General features: G+C 43.5%; 1 protein-coding gene across 2 annotated transcripts in view; it reads left to right on the forward strand.

The window, feature by feature from the left end:
- Window positions 1-1,090: 1,090 nt before the first annotated feature.
- LOC147899395 (kinesin-like protein KIN-12E) overlaps window positions 1,091-17,066 on the forward strand; it is a 31,645-nt gene continuing 15,669 nt past the window's right edge. For both annotated transcript variants that reach the window (XM_087378183.1, XM_087378184.1), the window contains exons 1-16: window positions 1,091-2,569; window positions 2,669-2,824; window positions 2,989-3,072; window positions 3,283-3,402; window positions 3,498-3,611; window positions 3,884-3,976; window positions 4,523-4,612; window positions 4,784-4,854; window positions 9,291-9,365; window positions 9,442-9,529; window positions 9,622-9,680; window positions 10,652-10,715; window positions 10,846-10,911; window positions 11,030-11,233; window positions 11,322-11,426; window positions 11,515-11,750. In XM_087378183.1, coding sequence (XP_087234309.1) covers window positions 1,859-2,569; window positions 2,669-2,824; window positions 2,989-3,072; window positions 3,283-3,402; window positions 3,498-3,611; window positions 3,884-3,976; window positions 4,523-4,612; window positions 4,784-4,854; window positions 9,291-9,365; window positions 9,442-9,529; window positions 9,622-9,680; window positions 10,652-10,715; window positions 10,846-10,911; window positions 11,030-11,233; window positions 11,322-11,426; window positions 11,515-11,750 — 2,336 coding nt within the window. In that variant the 5' untranslated portion in view covers window positions 1,091-1,858. The remainder of the gene's footprint in view (window positions 2,570-2,668; window positions 2,825-2,988; window positions 3,073-3,282; window positions 3,403-3,497; window positions 3,612-3,883; window positions 3,977-4,522; window positions 4,613-4,783; window positions 4,855-9,290; window positions 9,366-9,441; window positions 9,530-9,621; window positions 9,681-10,651; window positions 10,716-10,845; window positions 10,912-11,029; window positions 11,234-11,321; window positions 11,427-11,514; window positions 11,751-17,066) is intronic.

Genomic DNA, 17,066 nt, shown 5'->3' on the forward strand with positions numbered 1-17,066 from the left:
ACAACGAGAGAACACACTTGGAAGGTGATAGGGAGACCAGTAAATGTAAGCGGATGTTTGGAGGATAGCAGCCATAGGCCTGAATATGATTATGTCAACCAACCTAGGCAAAGTAGAGGATGTCCTCAAAAGATATTGATACGTGAGGAACAAACTGGAATAAACACCAGGATGGGAAAAGGTGGTGGAGCTAAAGGTGGTACATGCATTTTGGGCAATTCGAAGAACCAATCAAGGGAGTTGGGTTAAGTGTCTAAGGTGGACAATTGACATAAGTGCGTGCAATGCGGTTATCTACAAAAATGGCCTTGCAGTACCAGCACCATGTTTCCTTGCTACAAGGAAACATTAATATGGTCGCCCAATATCCCAAATGGTGTGGTTCTGCAATACCACATGCACATGGAATGTTGATTCCAACATTAGCAGTCCTATACCAGATACCATCTTGAAATCGACACCATTAACTATAGTCGATGTGCCCATTCCTAGCTTCTTATGTGCACCCTATAAAGTGATGGCATTTAAGTTTTTTTGAGTTGGAAGATGCTAAGTAGCCTTTTAAACACGCCTATCATGTGTGGAAAGTTCCTACATCCTTTAAGATTGGGCCTACTAAGAGATGCATGTTCCATATGGCTTCTTGTGCCTTTTGCCCTATGAGAGGCCTATCACGTGCACTTGTTGGTTCACAAAATAATTTTAGATAAGATGCATTAATTGGCAAGAGACACCACCCCTTCTTTGAAGAAGATGCTAAGTCTGTGAATTAGGTTCTTTGACCTTTGCTGAGGCCTGTAAATGCAGATTTGCTCAATAGCATCCAACAATTGAGTGTAAAATAGGTTTGCAATGTGCATCATCCATCCTGCATGCTGTTGAAGAAGAATTGCAAACGTAAAGGAGATAATACCTAGATCACGAAGCACCTAATACAAAGTAGAAGAAAGGATGATGAATTAATTAGTATCCGTTGAGGGAAGGAGGGGGGGGCGGGGGGACTAACCGTTGGAGCGTTTGAAACTTTGAAAGAGTGAACTGTGCGCAATGCAACTCCCACATGGGCCTCGCTCCTTTTCAACCCAGCTCGTATGCCTGCATGCCTGAGGAGTAAAAGTACTCAATGCCCATCAACAGAAAAGAAAGAAAAGAGTAGTAGTAGAGTACGTACTGAATGCCCATCAACAGAAAAGAGAAGACTAAATAGTAAAGTACTTAGAAGAGAGCATCCACTTCCCTTCTAAGTTCTGGCAGCTGGCTGCTGCTGAATCCTGATTCCCAGCGCTCGCTTTCTTTTTGTTTCCTGATTCCCATGTTCTTTCTCTGTTTCTCATCATTTCCCCACAAACTTGATTTCCTCTCCATTCCTTCTTTTTGGCTGCCTTGGGTCCCCAGCTCTGTCTGTCTGTCTGTCCATTGCTCTCCTTCCGAGAACAACCCATTAACCCCTTCTGCACCGCATTCCACCTCCTCTTTCCACTTCTTCCTACCCCCACTGTTTTACCCTTTCATGCAACCTCCCTTTTGAGACAGCAACAGGATTGATACTGAGGAGATTCAAAGTAGTCAAGGGTCCCTCAGATTGATAGGCGCCTGTAGAGAGCCAGCATTGAGCTTGAATTGAATACTTGCTGAGAATCGCACGTCAAGGAACCCTTATGGACGGATATCAGTGCTCCTTCTCCCTTCCTTTCAATCGCTTCAGCACACTTTTGAAGACGGCGAGCAGGCAGTTTTCAAAAATTTGAATGCTTACTGCTGATTCCAATCAGCCCAAAGCACATGAATGGAAGCAGATCAGTGCTCTTTGTTCCGCCACTTGAAGACCTTCCGCACACGTTGATTCTGCAACAATGGCATGCAAACTTTGAAATTTGCACGAGCAGTTCCACCGCTCGTTCTGCTTCAACAGAGGTATATAAGACCGACTGTAAATAGGAGAATGTCTCTCCCTCCGATCCCCAGCAGATATCCTCCTGGAAAAGCTGCTCCCGAAATCAGCAGCGAAAATTCTGTCACAAATGCATTGGAAGCTTCAGCGGCAGGTCCTCAGCGCCCACCCCTATCAGAGACATCTCAAAATCCAATCGTTACGGGCAGTGTCGAGCACCACCTTCTCAAGACAGGTGGAAAATCCGAACCTTCCACTCCGCGCGCGAAAGCACGAACTCTCTTCCCAGATCAAGCAAGTCATCGGAGAGGAGAGAATTTGGCTGCACGCACTCCCGACAGAAACTTAACGTGTGGAAATCGAAGTTTGCTTCATGCCACTCCCCCTCGCACAAGAAAAGGCAGCGGAAGACCACCACCCACCAGCGAATCAGAAGCGAGTGGAAGTAGTCAGAAAATCGAAAATGGAACTTCAGCACGATGTATGCTTTCGACTTCCAAAGCCGGTCAGCTTGTTGTGAGTGGCAATGATTTCTCCGCTCCCGCGCCATCATATTCGCAGCATACAGGAACACAACGTTCCGCGGCATACGATACGCAAGCCTTTTCCCACTGCTCGCAGCTTGAGCAATTTGAGCTGGAAGAGGATAAGAATTTCTGGAACGATCACAACGTGCAGGTACTGAATTCATCACGGACAGGCATTACCTGAATTATGATCTCCTAAATGTTTTCGAGTACGGTGAATATGGTCGCTGATCAATCAAATATTTTCTAGGTGTTGATCCGCATTCGACCCCTTAGCAGTGCTGAGACTGATGGTAACGGGATAAGCACCTGCCTGAGACAAGACAGGCCTCATACTTTGACTTGGACAGGACAACCTGAATCAAGATTTGCCTTTGACCACGTGGCTTCTGAACATGTATCACAGGTTCGTTTTCCTTAAGCACGTCGGTACTGCGATGCACGATTACTTAAAATTGTGGGTTCACCAATGCTATCGAAAATCGAGTTTCAACAAGGGCTTACAATTCCATTAATGATCTTTTGATCTATAGCGAGCTCTTGATTATCCCTTCATCGTCTCATTTCCAGGAGAATTTATTTCAAGTCGCAGGCTTACCTATGGTGGATAATTGCATAGCAGGGTATAATAGCTGCATGTTTGCATATGGTCAAGTAAGTTGCCCACTGTGCATTTTGCTATAGTGCCCCAAGATCAATGATTCCAGATGTTTTAATTCTGAGTAGGGGTACAATTAATTCCTTTAAAACCTATTGAGTTCTATCAAATGGAAATATTTTGCATTAAATGCTGTGGTTGGAAAGGACGAAAGAAAAGTTTGAAGTGGAGGCATCACAAAACCGCTCTGGTTTGTTTCAATGCAGACAGGTAGTGGAAAAACTTTTACAATGCTTGGCGATTTTGAAGAAGTGGATCGTGAGCCAAACCCAAGACGAGGGATGATCCCACGAATATTTGAGTACCTATTTACCAAAATTCAGACGGTCTGTAGCACATTATCAATGGCTCGACAGATTGAGGGCATTATCCTTTCAGAAAAAGAGTCTATTAAGCTCCTTTATTCGACTTTCTTCAACAGGAAGAAGCAGCCCGTATACAGGAGCATCTCAAGTTCACTTGCAAGTGTTCCTTTCTTGAGATATATAATGAACAGATAACAGATCTCTTGGAGCCTTCTTCAACCAATTTGCAAGTTTGCTCTCTCTCTCTCTCTCTCTCTCTCTCTTCTCCACTATGCGAGTGTGGCAAGTTGCTGCAGAGCATGCAGAACACTCGTGTGAAGTGTCTCAGCATTTTTTCAGAAGTGTGTTTGCAATTTTGACTATTTCAAATTCCTGCTTTGAATTCCATTTATGAATAGAGTTTCTGCTGATTATTCGTTTTGTTTGGCCTCACACATTGTCCGCCAAGCCTCCCCAAAATAAAATCTAAGAAGTCTTTTGCTTTTGAATATTAATTTTACAGATTCATGAGGATCCAAGAAAGGGAGTTTTTGTTGAAAATCTGAAGGAGATTGAAGTAAAAAACGTAAGAGATGCTATGGAGTTGCTGCGTCAGGTAAACCTAAAATCTCTGCAAACTTCCGTTCTCAATTATGACTTTGTGCAGGTTGATCTTACGTTTGTATTGCTTTCCGCACTTCGGTGAATTTCTATGTCCTAGCTTCAGGGTTTCTGTGATAGTCTTAACAACAAACGTGGGATCACACACACAGGCAACAGCCTGTGCAAATCAAGACTCAGAAGCAGCAGCAAAGTAGTAACAGGATCCTCAATTTCTCTGCTTTCACAATGAGTACAAGACAGACATTCAGCATCCAGCTTTCCTGTTCCTTTCTGAGAAAGATTGTTTTGAAAAGCTGTCATTTTCTCAGCAGTATACAATATCAGAACCAATGGAGAGCTGCTATCCCCTATTTCAGACGTTGCCATTGTTTTCTCCCATGTGCTGCTGCCATGCTGAGAAAATTCTCAGCATTGCCAATCTTGTGTGACCAACCTCTGTGTGTGTGTGTGTGAGAGAGAGAGAGAGAGCATGGGTGTGTGCCTATGCGTGTGTGTAGATTTACGACAGATTCCTGTAATATTACATTGCATGCTGCAGGGCGCTGCAAACAGAAGAGTGGCACAAACAAAGATGAATCAAGAGAGCAGCCGCTCACATAGTGTATTCACATGTGTAATTGAGAGCAAGGTATGATTTTCTTAGTGTTTGGCACCTTCACATCATGGCAATGCTTAGATGCCACAAAACCAAACCTTCTAAGCCATGGTATTTAAATGCCTTACGACGCTCTCAAAAAAATATCATTTCAACAAATGTCATTAATGTTAATGAAAGATTTGTTTTGTGTTTGACATGCAGTGGGTTAGGGATTCATTGACAAGCTTTCGATTTGGAAGGTTGAACCTGGTTGATCTTGCTGGTTCAGAAAGGTAGATGGATAGATGCCCTTGAACACATATTTAGTACTGAGCTGCAAAGTGATTGCTTAAATTAAAAGAAAGCTTTTCTTAAACGATGGTATGATAGCCTAGTTAGCATGTTGATTGCCAAGGACATAGACTCAAAAGACACCTTGACTTCATCATTGGACCACCCTTGGACAACTTCGATGATCTCAAGGATGCCGACCAACAAAGTGGGTGGCCCAACAAGAGGGGATAGAAGCGGACATCCCCTGCCGTTCTAACTTGAAAGTGCACTAAATTGGAGACTCAAACCTAATTGCACCATAGGCATGAACCATTCACGAATGCATTCTTCAAGGACACTCCAAGTATGTCCACCAACACACGTGGACTTTGCTCATAGGTGAGAGCCACGTAAGCTGAGCATTGGTTCACCATGGGTCCATCTTCACCATCCTCTTTTAGAGCTCGCCTCTTTTGTCAATCCTTTTGTTTCAGGAATGTGAAGGTCCAATCTTTGATTTATTGGAACAACCAACATCGTTACCTTAGGGTGATGTTGGGTCAAAATTCCATCCATCAAGGAGTGATAAGATTGTGTGGTGTTCCTCTAAAACCTAAGAACCCTGGCTAATCCGAAGATGTGTGTCTCTAGGTGGGATGATGCATTCACCATTGCATGAAACCGGCTTTGTTTTGCATCCCATCTAGAGGGGAAAGGGGCAAGAGTTAGATTCTGAGGGGTTGGATGACAACTATTGAGAGGTATAGTGGGCAAGACTTGCAATGGAATTTGATTGATCAACTTGACCTAAATAGATCTCTTTAACCTCTTGCAAGAGAGAAGTAGAATGCAAATGGAAGCAACACGGCAACATGGTGGGAGGCATTTGGAGCTTGTGCTCTAGAATTATGCTTTCCCAAGGGAGTACAACATCCTTATGTAAAGAAAATTGCAGTACCTTTTGTTGATTCACACAAAGAAAAGAAACAAATTGAAGCCCTCAAAGATGAAGAAACTAGTCTATATACATACCAACCTTCAGTGGATTTCTAAAGTCAAAAGTAGAGGTTTTGAGCAAGTGGAGATAATTTTGAAGACACAAGACGCTAATCCACTTGCAAAAAATGCAGCAGATGATGAGGGGGATATCATACAATGCCATGACCATATATGACTCACTGTATCGTTCTATCAAGATGAAGATGAGGATTGTTACAATGTGGGATAGGCTCATGGACTTATATAAGCAAATAGTGTGGTCCAACCAAGAATAGTGTGGTCCAACCAAGATGACCCAACACACATACCACCTGGTCCATCATAGAAGTTGCCAAAATCTCCTCGATTCTCACTACAGCACATGTGCCCAAAGAAATCCGCATCAACTACTCTGCTATCATTGCCATACCTTTTGATCATTTGTACACACAGATATGCATCTAGAGGCACACTAGTTCGAGATGTCTATATCCATTGTTTCAACAAAGGACGCGACCTAGCAGACATGTTGGAGGCATGCTAGTTGGTATGCCTGTATCCATTGTTTCAACAAATGACGTGAGCTAGTTAAAAACTATTTCTGTTGTTCCCATAACCTTATTTGATATGTGTGTGTGTGTGTGTTACTTTGCATGTTGTCTTGTTTACTTACCTCTCTGCAAACGAATGCTTTTGGCCATTGGGTGTGATATTTGGTCACATTTTTTCTCGTATTTGGGGCTGTCCGTTCTCTTCTCCACAGATTCGGGATTAGCAGCAACTTCTTGATTTTCTCCACTGGTCTAGTAGACCTCCAGATCTTGGTAACACACTTCGATTGCAAAGTCTTCACTAGATCTTTCCTGTTCCTTTGGCTCACTTGCAGCCATGTTAGAGGCACACTAGTTTGGTATGCCTATATCCATTGTTTCAATGAATACCGTGACCTAGTTTAAAACTATTTCTATTATCCCCATCCCCATAAACTTATCTGATGTGTGTGTGTGTGTGTGTTTGCATGTTGTCTTGTTTACGTACCTCTCTGCGTACGGATGCTTTTGGCCATTGGGTTCCAGCTATTTTTATGTGATATTTGGTCACTTTTTTGGTCGTATTTCGGGTTGTCCGTTCTCTTCTCCACGGATTCAGGATTGGCAGCAACTTCTCAATTATCTCCACTAGTCTAGTAGACCTCCAGATCCTAGTAACACACTTCAATTGCAGAGTCTTCGCTGGAGTCAGGTCTTTCCTGTTCCTTTGGCTCACTTGCAACCCCGTAAGGTGGTATTTTCTACACCGATTGGAAGTTTCTACAGTGGTAGATGTTGTGGATCATCAGGGTTATACACTTTCCTTTCCATAAGCCTAGAGACAGTATTGCTTAGGGCTGCATCACAAACCTATCTAGTGTATTATTAACACCTTGTTACAGCCTCTTCAGCCTGTCATCTATATTCTACTCTCTCCTTGCTGGATTGGTGGTTTGATCATGAGACTCTAGGTTACTCCTTTTCATTTGCAGATCTTTCTGCTGAAAAGGCATATCACTTCTTGCTTATACGGTCTTGGATTCAAGCTTATGGCAATCATTTTTGGCATCTAAATAAGTCTCTTCTTGGTGAAAAGCTTCTCTTCGGCGCATCTAGAGCAACAAACTCCCTCTCAAGCAAAGAGTCTTCCTGTGGCGCTGTTTGGTTTGAGCTTTACCAGTGGGATCTTTCTTGGCCTTCAAGCGCATCTCTTCCTCGACTTGCCCCACTTGCTCTCATGCAAAAGGAACGGTCTTGCATCTATTTTGGACCTATCCTTTTGCATGAGATCTCTTTTTCCGATTGATGATGGGCTTTGACCTCATTTTCCATCCACCTTTCTTTGGGAAGCAATTTTGGTTGTTTGGAATATATACTTCAATCCCGGAGTATGATAATTTCTTCTCTTGGTGTTGATATCAGGCTCTTTCGTCATTGTATCGTGCTCGTACCATTTGATTGTATGAGCCCTCTCCAATGAATATCTTCCCATACTTTCGAGATTTCTTGCTTCGGTCTCTACAAGATGCTCATTCCTCTGGAGACCTTCCTCAGGCCAAATGGGAAGTTTTTAATTACTGTTTTAAGTTGAGTAGTAGCCCTCCCACTCTAGGACAACAATGAATGTAAATGCTTTCTTAATGCAAAATTTCTTTTACCACCCAAAAAAAATGTGTGTGTGTGTGTGTGTGTGGCATGAAGACATATTGCTCCAGCTGTTTGTCACAGATGTTTGGCTCCATGGGAATCTCCGCCTCATCTCCTTTGGCATTGTCCACACACCTATGATTTCTTGTGTCTTCTTTGGCAACACTGAGAGCTAGATTTCCTATTGCTACCTTAGGGAAGCATTTCTAGCTTTTTGGGATCGAGTTGTTCTTCACTTGGGTTCGTTACTGGGCACTCTGGACTCTATGGAAAGATAAAAATCATAGAGTCTTTGGAGATCCTACTTTTCCACTTTTCCTTTTTTCAGATGCTCTCTGCAAATGCTTTCTTAATGCAAAATTTCTTTTACCACAAAAAAAAAAAGTGTGTGTGTGTGTGTTTGGCACGAAGACATATTGCTCCAACTGTTTGTCACAGATGTTTGGCTCCACGGGAATCTGTGCCTCATCTCCTTTGGCATTGTCCACACCCCTATGATTTCTTGGGTCTTCTTCGATAACGTTGAGAGCTAGATTTCCTATTGCTACCTTAAGGAAGCATTTCACTCTTTTTGAGATTGAGTTGTTCTTCACTTGGATTCGTTACTAGGCACTCTGCAGTCTATGGAAAGATAGAAATCATAGAGTCTTTGGTGATCCTACTTTTCCATTTTTCCTTTTTTCAGATGCTCTCTGCAGCAGCAATCTTTTTTTGATTGTCTGCAGACCAGTTACATAGACTATAATGCATACTTGTCATATAATGAGATCTTCAGCTGATGTACTTTTGAGCTCCCCATTCGGGGGAAGCCACTGTGTAATATAAAGCATAAAATATTTCAACCAAAAGTGTGTATGTGTGTGTGTGTGTGTGTGTGAGTTTTTGGTGACCCAAATTTCTCAGCTTACTCTTTCTTCAGGCACTCTTTGCAACAGTCGTTTTATGATTGTTTGCAAATAGGGTCTTTAGATCAGGATGTATATTTGTCATATATTGACATCTTTGCTTGATGTATTTTAAGCATATCTTGCTTTGGGATGCTCATCTTGTAATATAAAAGCAGCAATATTTTCACCCAAAAAAAAGAAAAAGAAAGTGTGTGTGTGTGTGTGTGTGAGAGAGAGAGAGAGAGAGAGATGTACATTCTAGTTTCCCATGCATAATTAGTAAGAGAGAGAGAGAGAGAGATGTACATTCTAGATTCCCATGCATAATTAGTGTCTACATGCTTGAAAATTGAAACATACTCGTAGATGGAAAATAACTACGTACAACAAAACTAAGACTATAATACATGCTAGGCAAAAATCCTCTGGAGCAGAAGGCAAGAGACTAAGGGAGGCTGCAAATATCAACAAGTCTCTCTCCACATTAGGGTAAACTTTCCTTTACTTCTACACAAAGCAAAGAATTGTGGTCTTATAGCACCTTTAACAAGTAGAAAGTTTGCAGGTTGGTGATCATGATCTTGGTAGATGTGGCTCATGGAAAGCAACGTCATGTACCATATCGTGATTCAAAGCTTACTTTTCTTCTTCAGGTAAAAGACGCAAAGTTTCACTTGATAACGAAAAGTTTGATGTTGTACAAACTTCAATGTATGGAAAATACTTAGGGGGTGTTTTTCTATAGGATTCTTTGGGTGGCAACTCCAAAACTACTATAATTGCAACCGTGAGCCCTTCTACTTGGTAAGTTGCAGCATACCTCTCCTGTATGAAATTTCTTGCTCCAAGTTCCATCCATTTTGTCTTTCTATGGTTTTACTTAATTAGTAATCAATAAGCTGTTTAAAAATTAAGCATTTCAAAAACTAGAACCAAAAGCTAGGCAATGTAACCTGTGTTATTTTAAAAATGGCAAGTAGACATGAGCTATTGAGATGTAGTGATAAGCATAGCATTTGTCTCTTTTTAGAAAAGAACAAACAAGATGAACTCTGTATTTGTACTAGATGGTATTAAGTGAATATCAAGGTATCTAAACCCAAAAATGGGAGAGTAAAATGGGTTCAAAACTACTACATGTCTTGAAGACAGAAAATAATCGATCTATGTTTTTTCTAGCATAACCTGTCAGGTCATCTTCACAAGTACTCCAAGATTTCACCTAGAACAAAATGTTCTTTTTGGGGAGCTTGGTCGATTTGACCATTATTTCTTAATATTGGGCAACTAAGAACATAACTCTAAATGGGAAGGCTGAGAAGCTGACTCTGAATTGACTTCAGCATTATATTGTAAGGTCTAAGACATCTGAAAAATAGTGCTACTCTATGATGCCATGGAACCATATCGATTAAGGCTTGGAGTGCTTACCAATCTCATGAGTTGAGTTTGCCAAAACAACCACCCCTTCAAAATGATCAAATTATGTCCCGTTCTTTCATTTTCCAATTTAGCTACATTTGTGGACATAGAGAGCCCCACTTGCATCAGTCGCTGACAACTGGAGTGAAGTAATGGCTGCTGATTTAAAGTTCCGAAATAGAGGTTTTTTTTAATTTTAAAAACAACAATATAATATTTTTAGACTTAAAAGAGAGAACCAAGATACATGATTGCAACAAAAAAAAAGAAATTTGCTTGAACTTATGCATTCTTGCTAGAAAGGACTTATTTAGACAAAGGAGAGGAATTCCTTAACTCCATTTGTTTTGCAGCTGTGCAAATGAAACATTGAGTACTCTGAAATTTGCGCAACGTGCAAAGTTTATCCAAAACAATGTAAGTTATCTGTCTTGCGTATACTTTTCATTCTGCTTTTGCATTGCGAAACCCCAATCTTTACCCTGTTTGTCTATTTTGACTACTTTCCAAAACTGGTTGACTTCATGCATGGATGGGCTACAAATAGGCCATTATTAACGAGGATGCTTCAGGTGATATAACAGCATTGCGAACACAAATTCAGGACTTAAAGGTTAAACCCAACCCTTTGCTTGTCTTTCTCAATGCTTTCAACAATCTGCATTTGTTTCTATAGAAATAAGATTGAATAGCACTATACAAAGCTTAATTAATGGATCCCATGTTCACAGGAGGAGCTTGACAAGCTTCGTAAACAATCAGAGTCATCAAGAATTCCACCACCATTAACCATTACAAATGGCACATCAAGTAGAAGAGAAAACACAGATAACTTGCTGGGAATATCTGTGGAGAAAAGCATCAGTTCAGACATACAACAGCTCATACGCTCCACTGACTTGGACAAATCCTCAAAAGGCCATCATTTGAAGAAGGTGGGGCTTATCCTACTGTTAGTTGACACTGATTTTGCTGTCATGGAGGGACTTCTCCTTGACTATGCTACTTAGTACTATTGTGCAGGCAAAAACAATGGAAGAAGTCCTCATAGGATCCCTAAGAAGAGAGCAGGCAGCAGTACAAGTAGCAAATCAACTTGCTGCAGAGAATCAGCAGCTTCACTCACTGGTATACTGAAAGTGGTTTCTTTCCTTCCAAATTGTTTACCACACATCTCCCCTTTATTGATGTGGCTCAAAAATGATAATGACTTCAGATTCAAAATTATGAACAAGAGATCCAGTACGGAAAGGCAATGTTACAGCTCAAGGAAGAAAAAATACAGAGGCTCAAACATGTTGCAGATAACATAATTTCAGCAGAACAATGTCTCCAGGAAGATAACCAGGCTCTCCAGAATGAACTGTACCTCCTACAGAAGCGGATGGATCAGAACCCTGAGCTAAAACGCTTAGCCTTGGAGAATAAGTGTCTTACTAATAAGCTGAGAAGGTATGACAGACCCTTCTGATCTTTAAAATGAAGAATGCTGATTCAATTACTACTTGCACAAGTAGGACTGTAAAATATCCCATTTTTGCAGGGGAAGGAAAAATGTGTTTCTGAAGACAAACAGCAACACATAGGCTTCTTATTCCTTTCCTCCTCCTTATGCTTAGATCTAAAACACACTTCTTCTCAACTGTCACAAAATAAACCAATTACGAATGCTTGAGACAACAAGCACAACATGCCTTCCAGGTCAAAAGATGCTGAAGGTCATCCCTCCCCTTTGCCACCTCTATGAAGCAAGGCTTCACAGTGATCAAGGAAGACAAAATCATGCATTGAAACAAAAGCAAGATGAACAAGCCTCCAGCATCGGATGCCATGGTGTACTAGAAGCCGTGCTCAAGGAAAATGCAGCTTTGCAAAAGAGCCTAGAAGAGGTACAAAATGCCCAAAATAAGATCATGGAATGCTCCAAGCAAATGGAAGCTAAAGTGAGGCCAAATTGGAAGCACACTCAAAGGATGCCAAGACAAGGTCAGAACTGCAGGTGAAAAGGGCACAAACCTCAGAAATTCATCCAAGTGGGGCTGGCATTTCTTTCCCGTTCACACCTCCAAACTCATGTCACAAGCATAAGCACACATGACCATGCCCGGGCAGACCATTCACACCTATCCTTTGCTTGATACTATCCCAAGCCAAACAAGATACACACATGCCCACCTCATCTATTGTAGCTCTATCCACCCTCTTGGAGCACATAGACGATGTCATGGACATCTAATGGCCTGTGGCCTGTTGGAAAGGTCACCTCCCCATATGTAAGCCCCCAAATGAGGAGAGCGTGGGGGAGGGAGACCTAGGGCAGGATGTGCCCCAAAAGAAGAGAGGCGGGTACCTGGCTGATCTGCAGGAGCATAAGGCGGAGCAGAGGACAGCAGTAGGGACCCAAGAGAAGAGACCACGGATGATGTCAGCAACAGTACGGTATTAGTACAGAGCTGAGGCGCACACGTGGCAGATCAGGTAAACAGGGTAAACAGGCGCTGACAGGGCAGATCAGGAGCGCAGGTGTACGGGGCTGCATGGGGCCTGGTAGAGCAGCAAATGGGGCTGCCAGTGGGCAGTGGCATGCCTTATATAGGCTGGGCCCCTGCCTTGATTGGAGGGCCAAAAGCCCTAGAAGTGTGGGCCAAAGGGCCCTAGTTTTGTGAGCCCTTAAAGGGCTGTTTTGGGGCAGACTGGTCGGCCCAAACAGACCAGCCAATTGGCCCATTTAGGGCTGGCTGGTCGGTTAGTTCAAGGGGCCCTTGGGGTCTATAAAAGGAGAGGCTTGTGGCCTCATTTCACATCCAGCATAGCCAGCAGTTCCAGGGCAAAAAGGAGCAGCAGGAAGCCTACTCTCTGGGCCTATCTACAAGAGGTCAGAGAGTGCAATAGGTGCTGCAGACTTAGCTCTAGGGAGAGGCTGGACCTTGGCTGTCTTCTAGGGCAGCAAGGTGCTGAGATCATCATACCTTCTGGAGCAGCCATTCACAAGCAGGTTGGAGCAGTGGAACAGGGACTTGTGTGCTCCAAGCAAAGCTTGGTAGGGGCTGCCCACCTAGGCTGATTCACAGGCAGTAAGGTGGAGAAGAACACACTGGACGGAAAGTCTATAGAAGCTCGAGGTGGAGCACGCGAACTCGAGTCTAGAGATAGCCGGTAGATAGGAGGAGGACCTTGTGATTAGATCAGAGGACCACACCATTGGTGGGACTCTGGATCCATATCTTTTGTATTGTGTCCATAGTTTTGGACGGAAATATATTTTGGTGGTTTCTCTATCTGGCTGGCTCATTGTCTATTGATGAGTCTGCACATCTATGTGACGCACATTAAGTAAAGAAGTTTGTGATTCCACACCCCACACCACACTGTGTGAGCTCCTAGGCATTACTATAAGTCTTCCGCTGTGTGTACCCTCAGTTGGGTCATTTCTAACATGGTATCAGAGCCCAAGTAGGAGGTTCACAGGTGTGGGAGCCTGAAGGCAGGGACCTTGCTGAAGGACGACCCTGATTCAGAAGCTCTTGGGAATCGACTTCCACCACTGGAGGATCGTGCCCTTGTGAGGAGGAGGGTGACTCAGGTTCAATCAGGTGCATTTAAAGTTCGCGGTCCAGGTTATCTGGAGATGTACTTTTGTTGCAGACCTTGCCAAAGGAAGGACGGGTTGAAACAGACCCTCAGAGCATGGTGCCTGGAAGACTCCAGGTTGTTCACTCATTATGAGGGGGACAACTGGAAGATCGTGACGGCTGGATTGCTCGAGTTCGAAGGCAGGAATGTGACGGAAGGGGGTGGTGCCAGGAGGTGCTACCAAAGATGGACCTATGTACCAGGATTGTGTGCGGAATCGGAACCAGACCTGGTGGAGCAGGAGCCACTGGATGAAAAGCCAAGAAAATATTTTGACACCGAAAAGTTCCAGAGGACTACGACCAGGGAGTTATTGGAGCATCTTCATCGACGTGTTGGCATTGGGCCAAGATGTGTCAATGAGAGGGGGTGTTGGAAAGGTCACCTCCCCATCTGTAAGCCCCCAAATGAGGAGAGCGTGGGGGAGGGAGACCTAGGGCAGGATGTGCCCCAAAAGAAGAGAGGCGGGTACCTGGCTGATCTGCAGGAGCATAAGGCGGAGCAGAGGACAGCAGTAGGGACCCAAGAGAAGAGACCAAAGGGCTGTTTTGGGGCAGACTGGTCAGCCCAAACAGACCAGCCAGTTGGCTCATTTAGGGCTGGCTGGTCGGTTAGTTCAAGGGGCCCTTGGGGTCTATAAAAGGAGAGGCTTGTGGCCTCATTTCACATCCAGCATAGCCAGCAGTTCCAGGGCAGAAAGGAGCAGCAGGAAGCCTACTCTCTGGGCCTATCTACAGGAGGTGAGAGAGTGCAATAGGTGCTGCAGACTTAGCTCTAGGGAGAGGCTGGACCTTGGCTGTCTTCTAGGGCAGCAAGGTGCTGAGATCGTCACACCTTCCAGAGCAGCCATTCACAAGCAGGTTGGAGCAGTGGAACAGGGACCTGTGTGCTGAGATCGTCACACCTTCTAGAGCAGCCATTCACAAGCAGGTTGGAGCAGTGGAACAGGGACCTGTGTGCTGCAGACAAAGCTTAGCAGGGGCTGCCCACCTAGGCTGATTCACAAGCAGTAAGGTGGAGAAGAACAAGTCTAGAGATAGCCGGCAGATAGGAGAAGGACCTTGTGGTTAGATCAGAGGACCACACCATTGGTGGGACTCTGGATCTATATCTTTTGTATTGTGTCCATAGTTTTGGACGGAAATATATTTTGGTGGTTTCTCTATCTGGCTGGTTCATTGTCTATTGATGAGTCTGCACATCTATGTGACGCACATTAAGTAAAGAAGTTTGTGATTCCACACCCCACACCACACTGTGTGAGCTCCTGGGCATTACTATAAGTCTTCCGCTGTGTGTACCCTCTGTTGGGTCATTTCTAACATGGCCATCTACCTAACCACAAGGCTGTCAAACCCTCAGCCAGAGCTAGATCCAGACACAGGAGACATGGCAGCAGATCAGCCGCATGAGGTCATCATCCACAGCAGTATGCAATAGAAAACATGCCAGGTCAGCCATAGCAAGACCATGCAGGTAGGAAAAAACTGGCAGAGTTACAGCAGCCTTTCAACTTGGCTCAGATCCCGTCTGTAAACTCGATTCAGCTTCTGGAAATGGCAACTACATACCAGTCTGTGAATGGAAGTTACAGACCAGCTTGTGTAGATGGCTGTTACAGGAGCCTTCTGAACTATAAAGGAGGTTAAAGCTTCATTCTTCCAGCATCACCTGGTACAGCACATCAGCTAGCAGCCTCAGCAGCCATCAGCCCTTCCCTGGCAGCCCCTTCAGCCACCATAGCCTCTTGATATCCAATGCTTATCTGAGAGGAGTTCTCAGCCATTAGCCATTGCTGAATTCAGCCATGAACAGCAAACCCAAGACCATCCACTATTTAGGTGAGAGGCGTTCTCAGCCATCAGCCATAGCCAAACTCAGACATGAGCAGCAAACCCTATCCTCTAGTCAGATCCAACCTCTCCATTGAGAAGCCAGATGTGCTATTGAGTCCTCCTCATTGAGGGAAGCCTTCAGCTATCAAGTGCTTCATCAGTGATTTACAAAGGCCAACATAGAAGATAGTCACTATCGTAAATTCTGACTGCAACAGTCATGAGTGTGAACAATCTCTCTCTCTCTCTCTCTCTCTCTCTCTCTCTCTCTCTCTCTCTGCAACAGTCATGAGTGTGAACAATCTCTCTCTCTCTGCTGTGAAGTGTGTTCTATTGCTACGATTGGCAGGCGAATTGAGGATCCGGGCTGCGTTTTTTTTAGCAAAAGTGACTTGTTTTAGGTTTTCACGGTTGTTTACCAATTCGTCTTAGGGTTTCAAGGCTGATTACCAATTCGTTTTAGGGTTTCAAGGCGGTCCCTAAATAAGGGGTGGCCCCCCCGTCTTTATTGAATCGAAAATAACTTTGTACAACTGGATCTACGAAGAGCATGAAGCTGAGTACAATGCACTCTGTGTTCTTGAGGGCACAAACCTCTCTCTTTATAGGCTAGGCTACCAAACAATCTCCAACACTTCAACCCATTAGAGGTTAAACAAATGCATGCATTCTGATTCTTGGACTATTCCTAGTCCCTTATGGGTGTCCCCACAGTTCTCTAAGCAAAGAAAATTAAAACTCCTACTAGTTGCTGAAGTCAACTTTCTTTGACCGAAGTCATGCTAATAAATATTTCTCTTTATTTCTTGGGATAAATATGATTTCGTGACATTATCCTCCCTTTTTGAGGGGAGGAATTGCATGTGTGCGTCAATAGAAGATTGTTGCGATATCTTGTCCTAGTTATTGTTGAACAAAGTCATGGCCATGGGTGGTTGACTCCTTTCCCCATCATAATTTTGGTCTCTCTCTCTCTCTCTCTCTCTCTCTCTCAACTCGAGTAACCCTTCAATTCCATCTAGCATGGTCGCTAGGAAGCACTAAGAGTCCATTGTAATTTTCTATGAGCTTCACTAATTGTGACAATGCAATGTCTCTTTGCATGGCATATGAATCTCAACCAACCAAGATCTTAGCTCTTATGATGTTGTTAATTTCACCCTTGGTCTCACTATTCCAACCATAATGGTAGCTACATGAATGGTGGAGGGAAAGTCATGTAGCTTATAGAATAGTTGCTTGATTAGCTTAGAAATGGATAAATATTCATCACTATGTCAAAGTAATACATGTTTTTTGT

This window comes from Dipteris shenzhenensis, chromosome 8 (genome assembly GCF_047967505.1).
Source record: "Dipteris shenzhenensis isolate YYH24624 ecotype China chromosome 8, Dip_SZ_1.0, whole genome shotgun sequence".
In the NCBI taxonomy this organism is placed as follows: Eukaryota; Viridiplantae; Streptophyta; class Polypodiopsida; order Gleicheniales; family Dipteridaceae; genus Dipteris; species Dipteris shenzhenensis.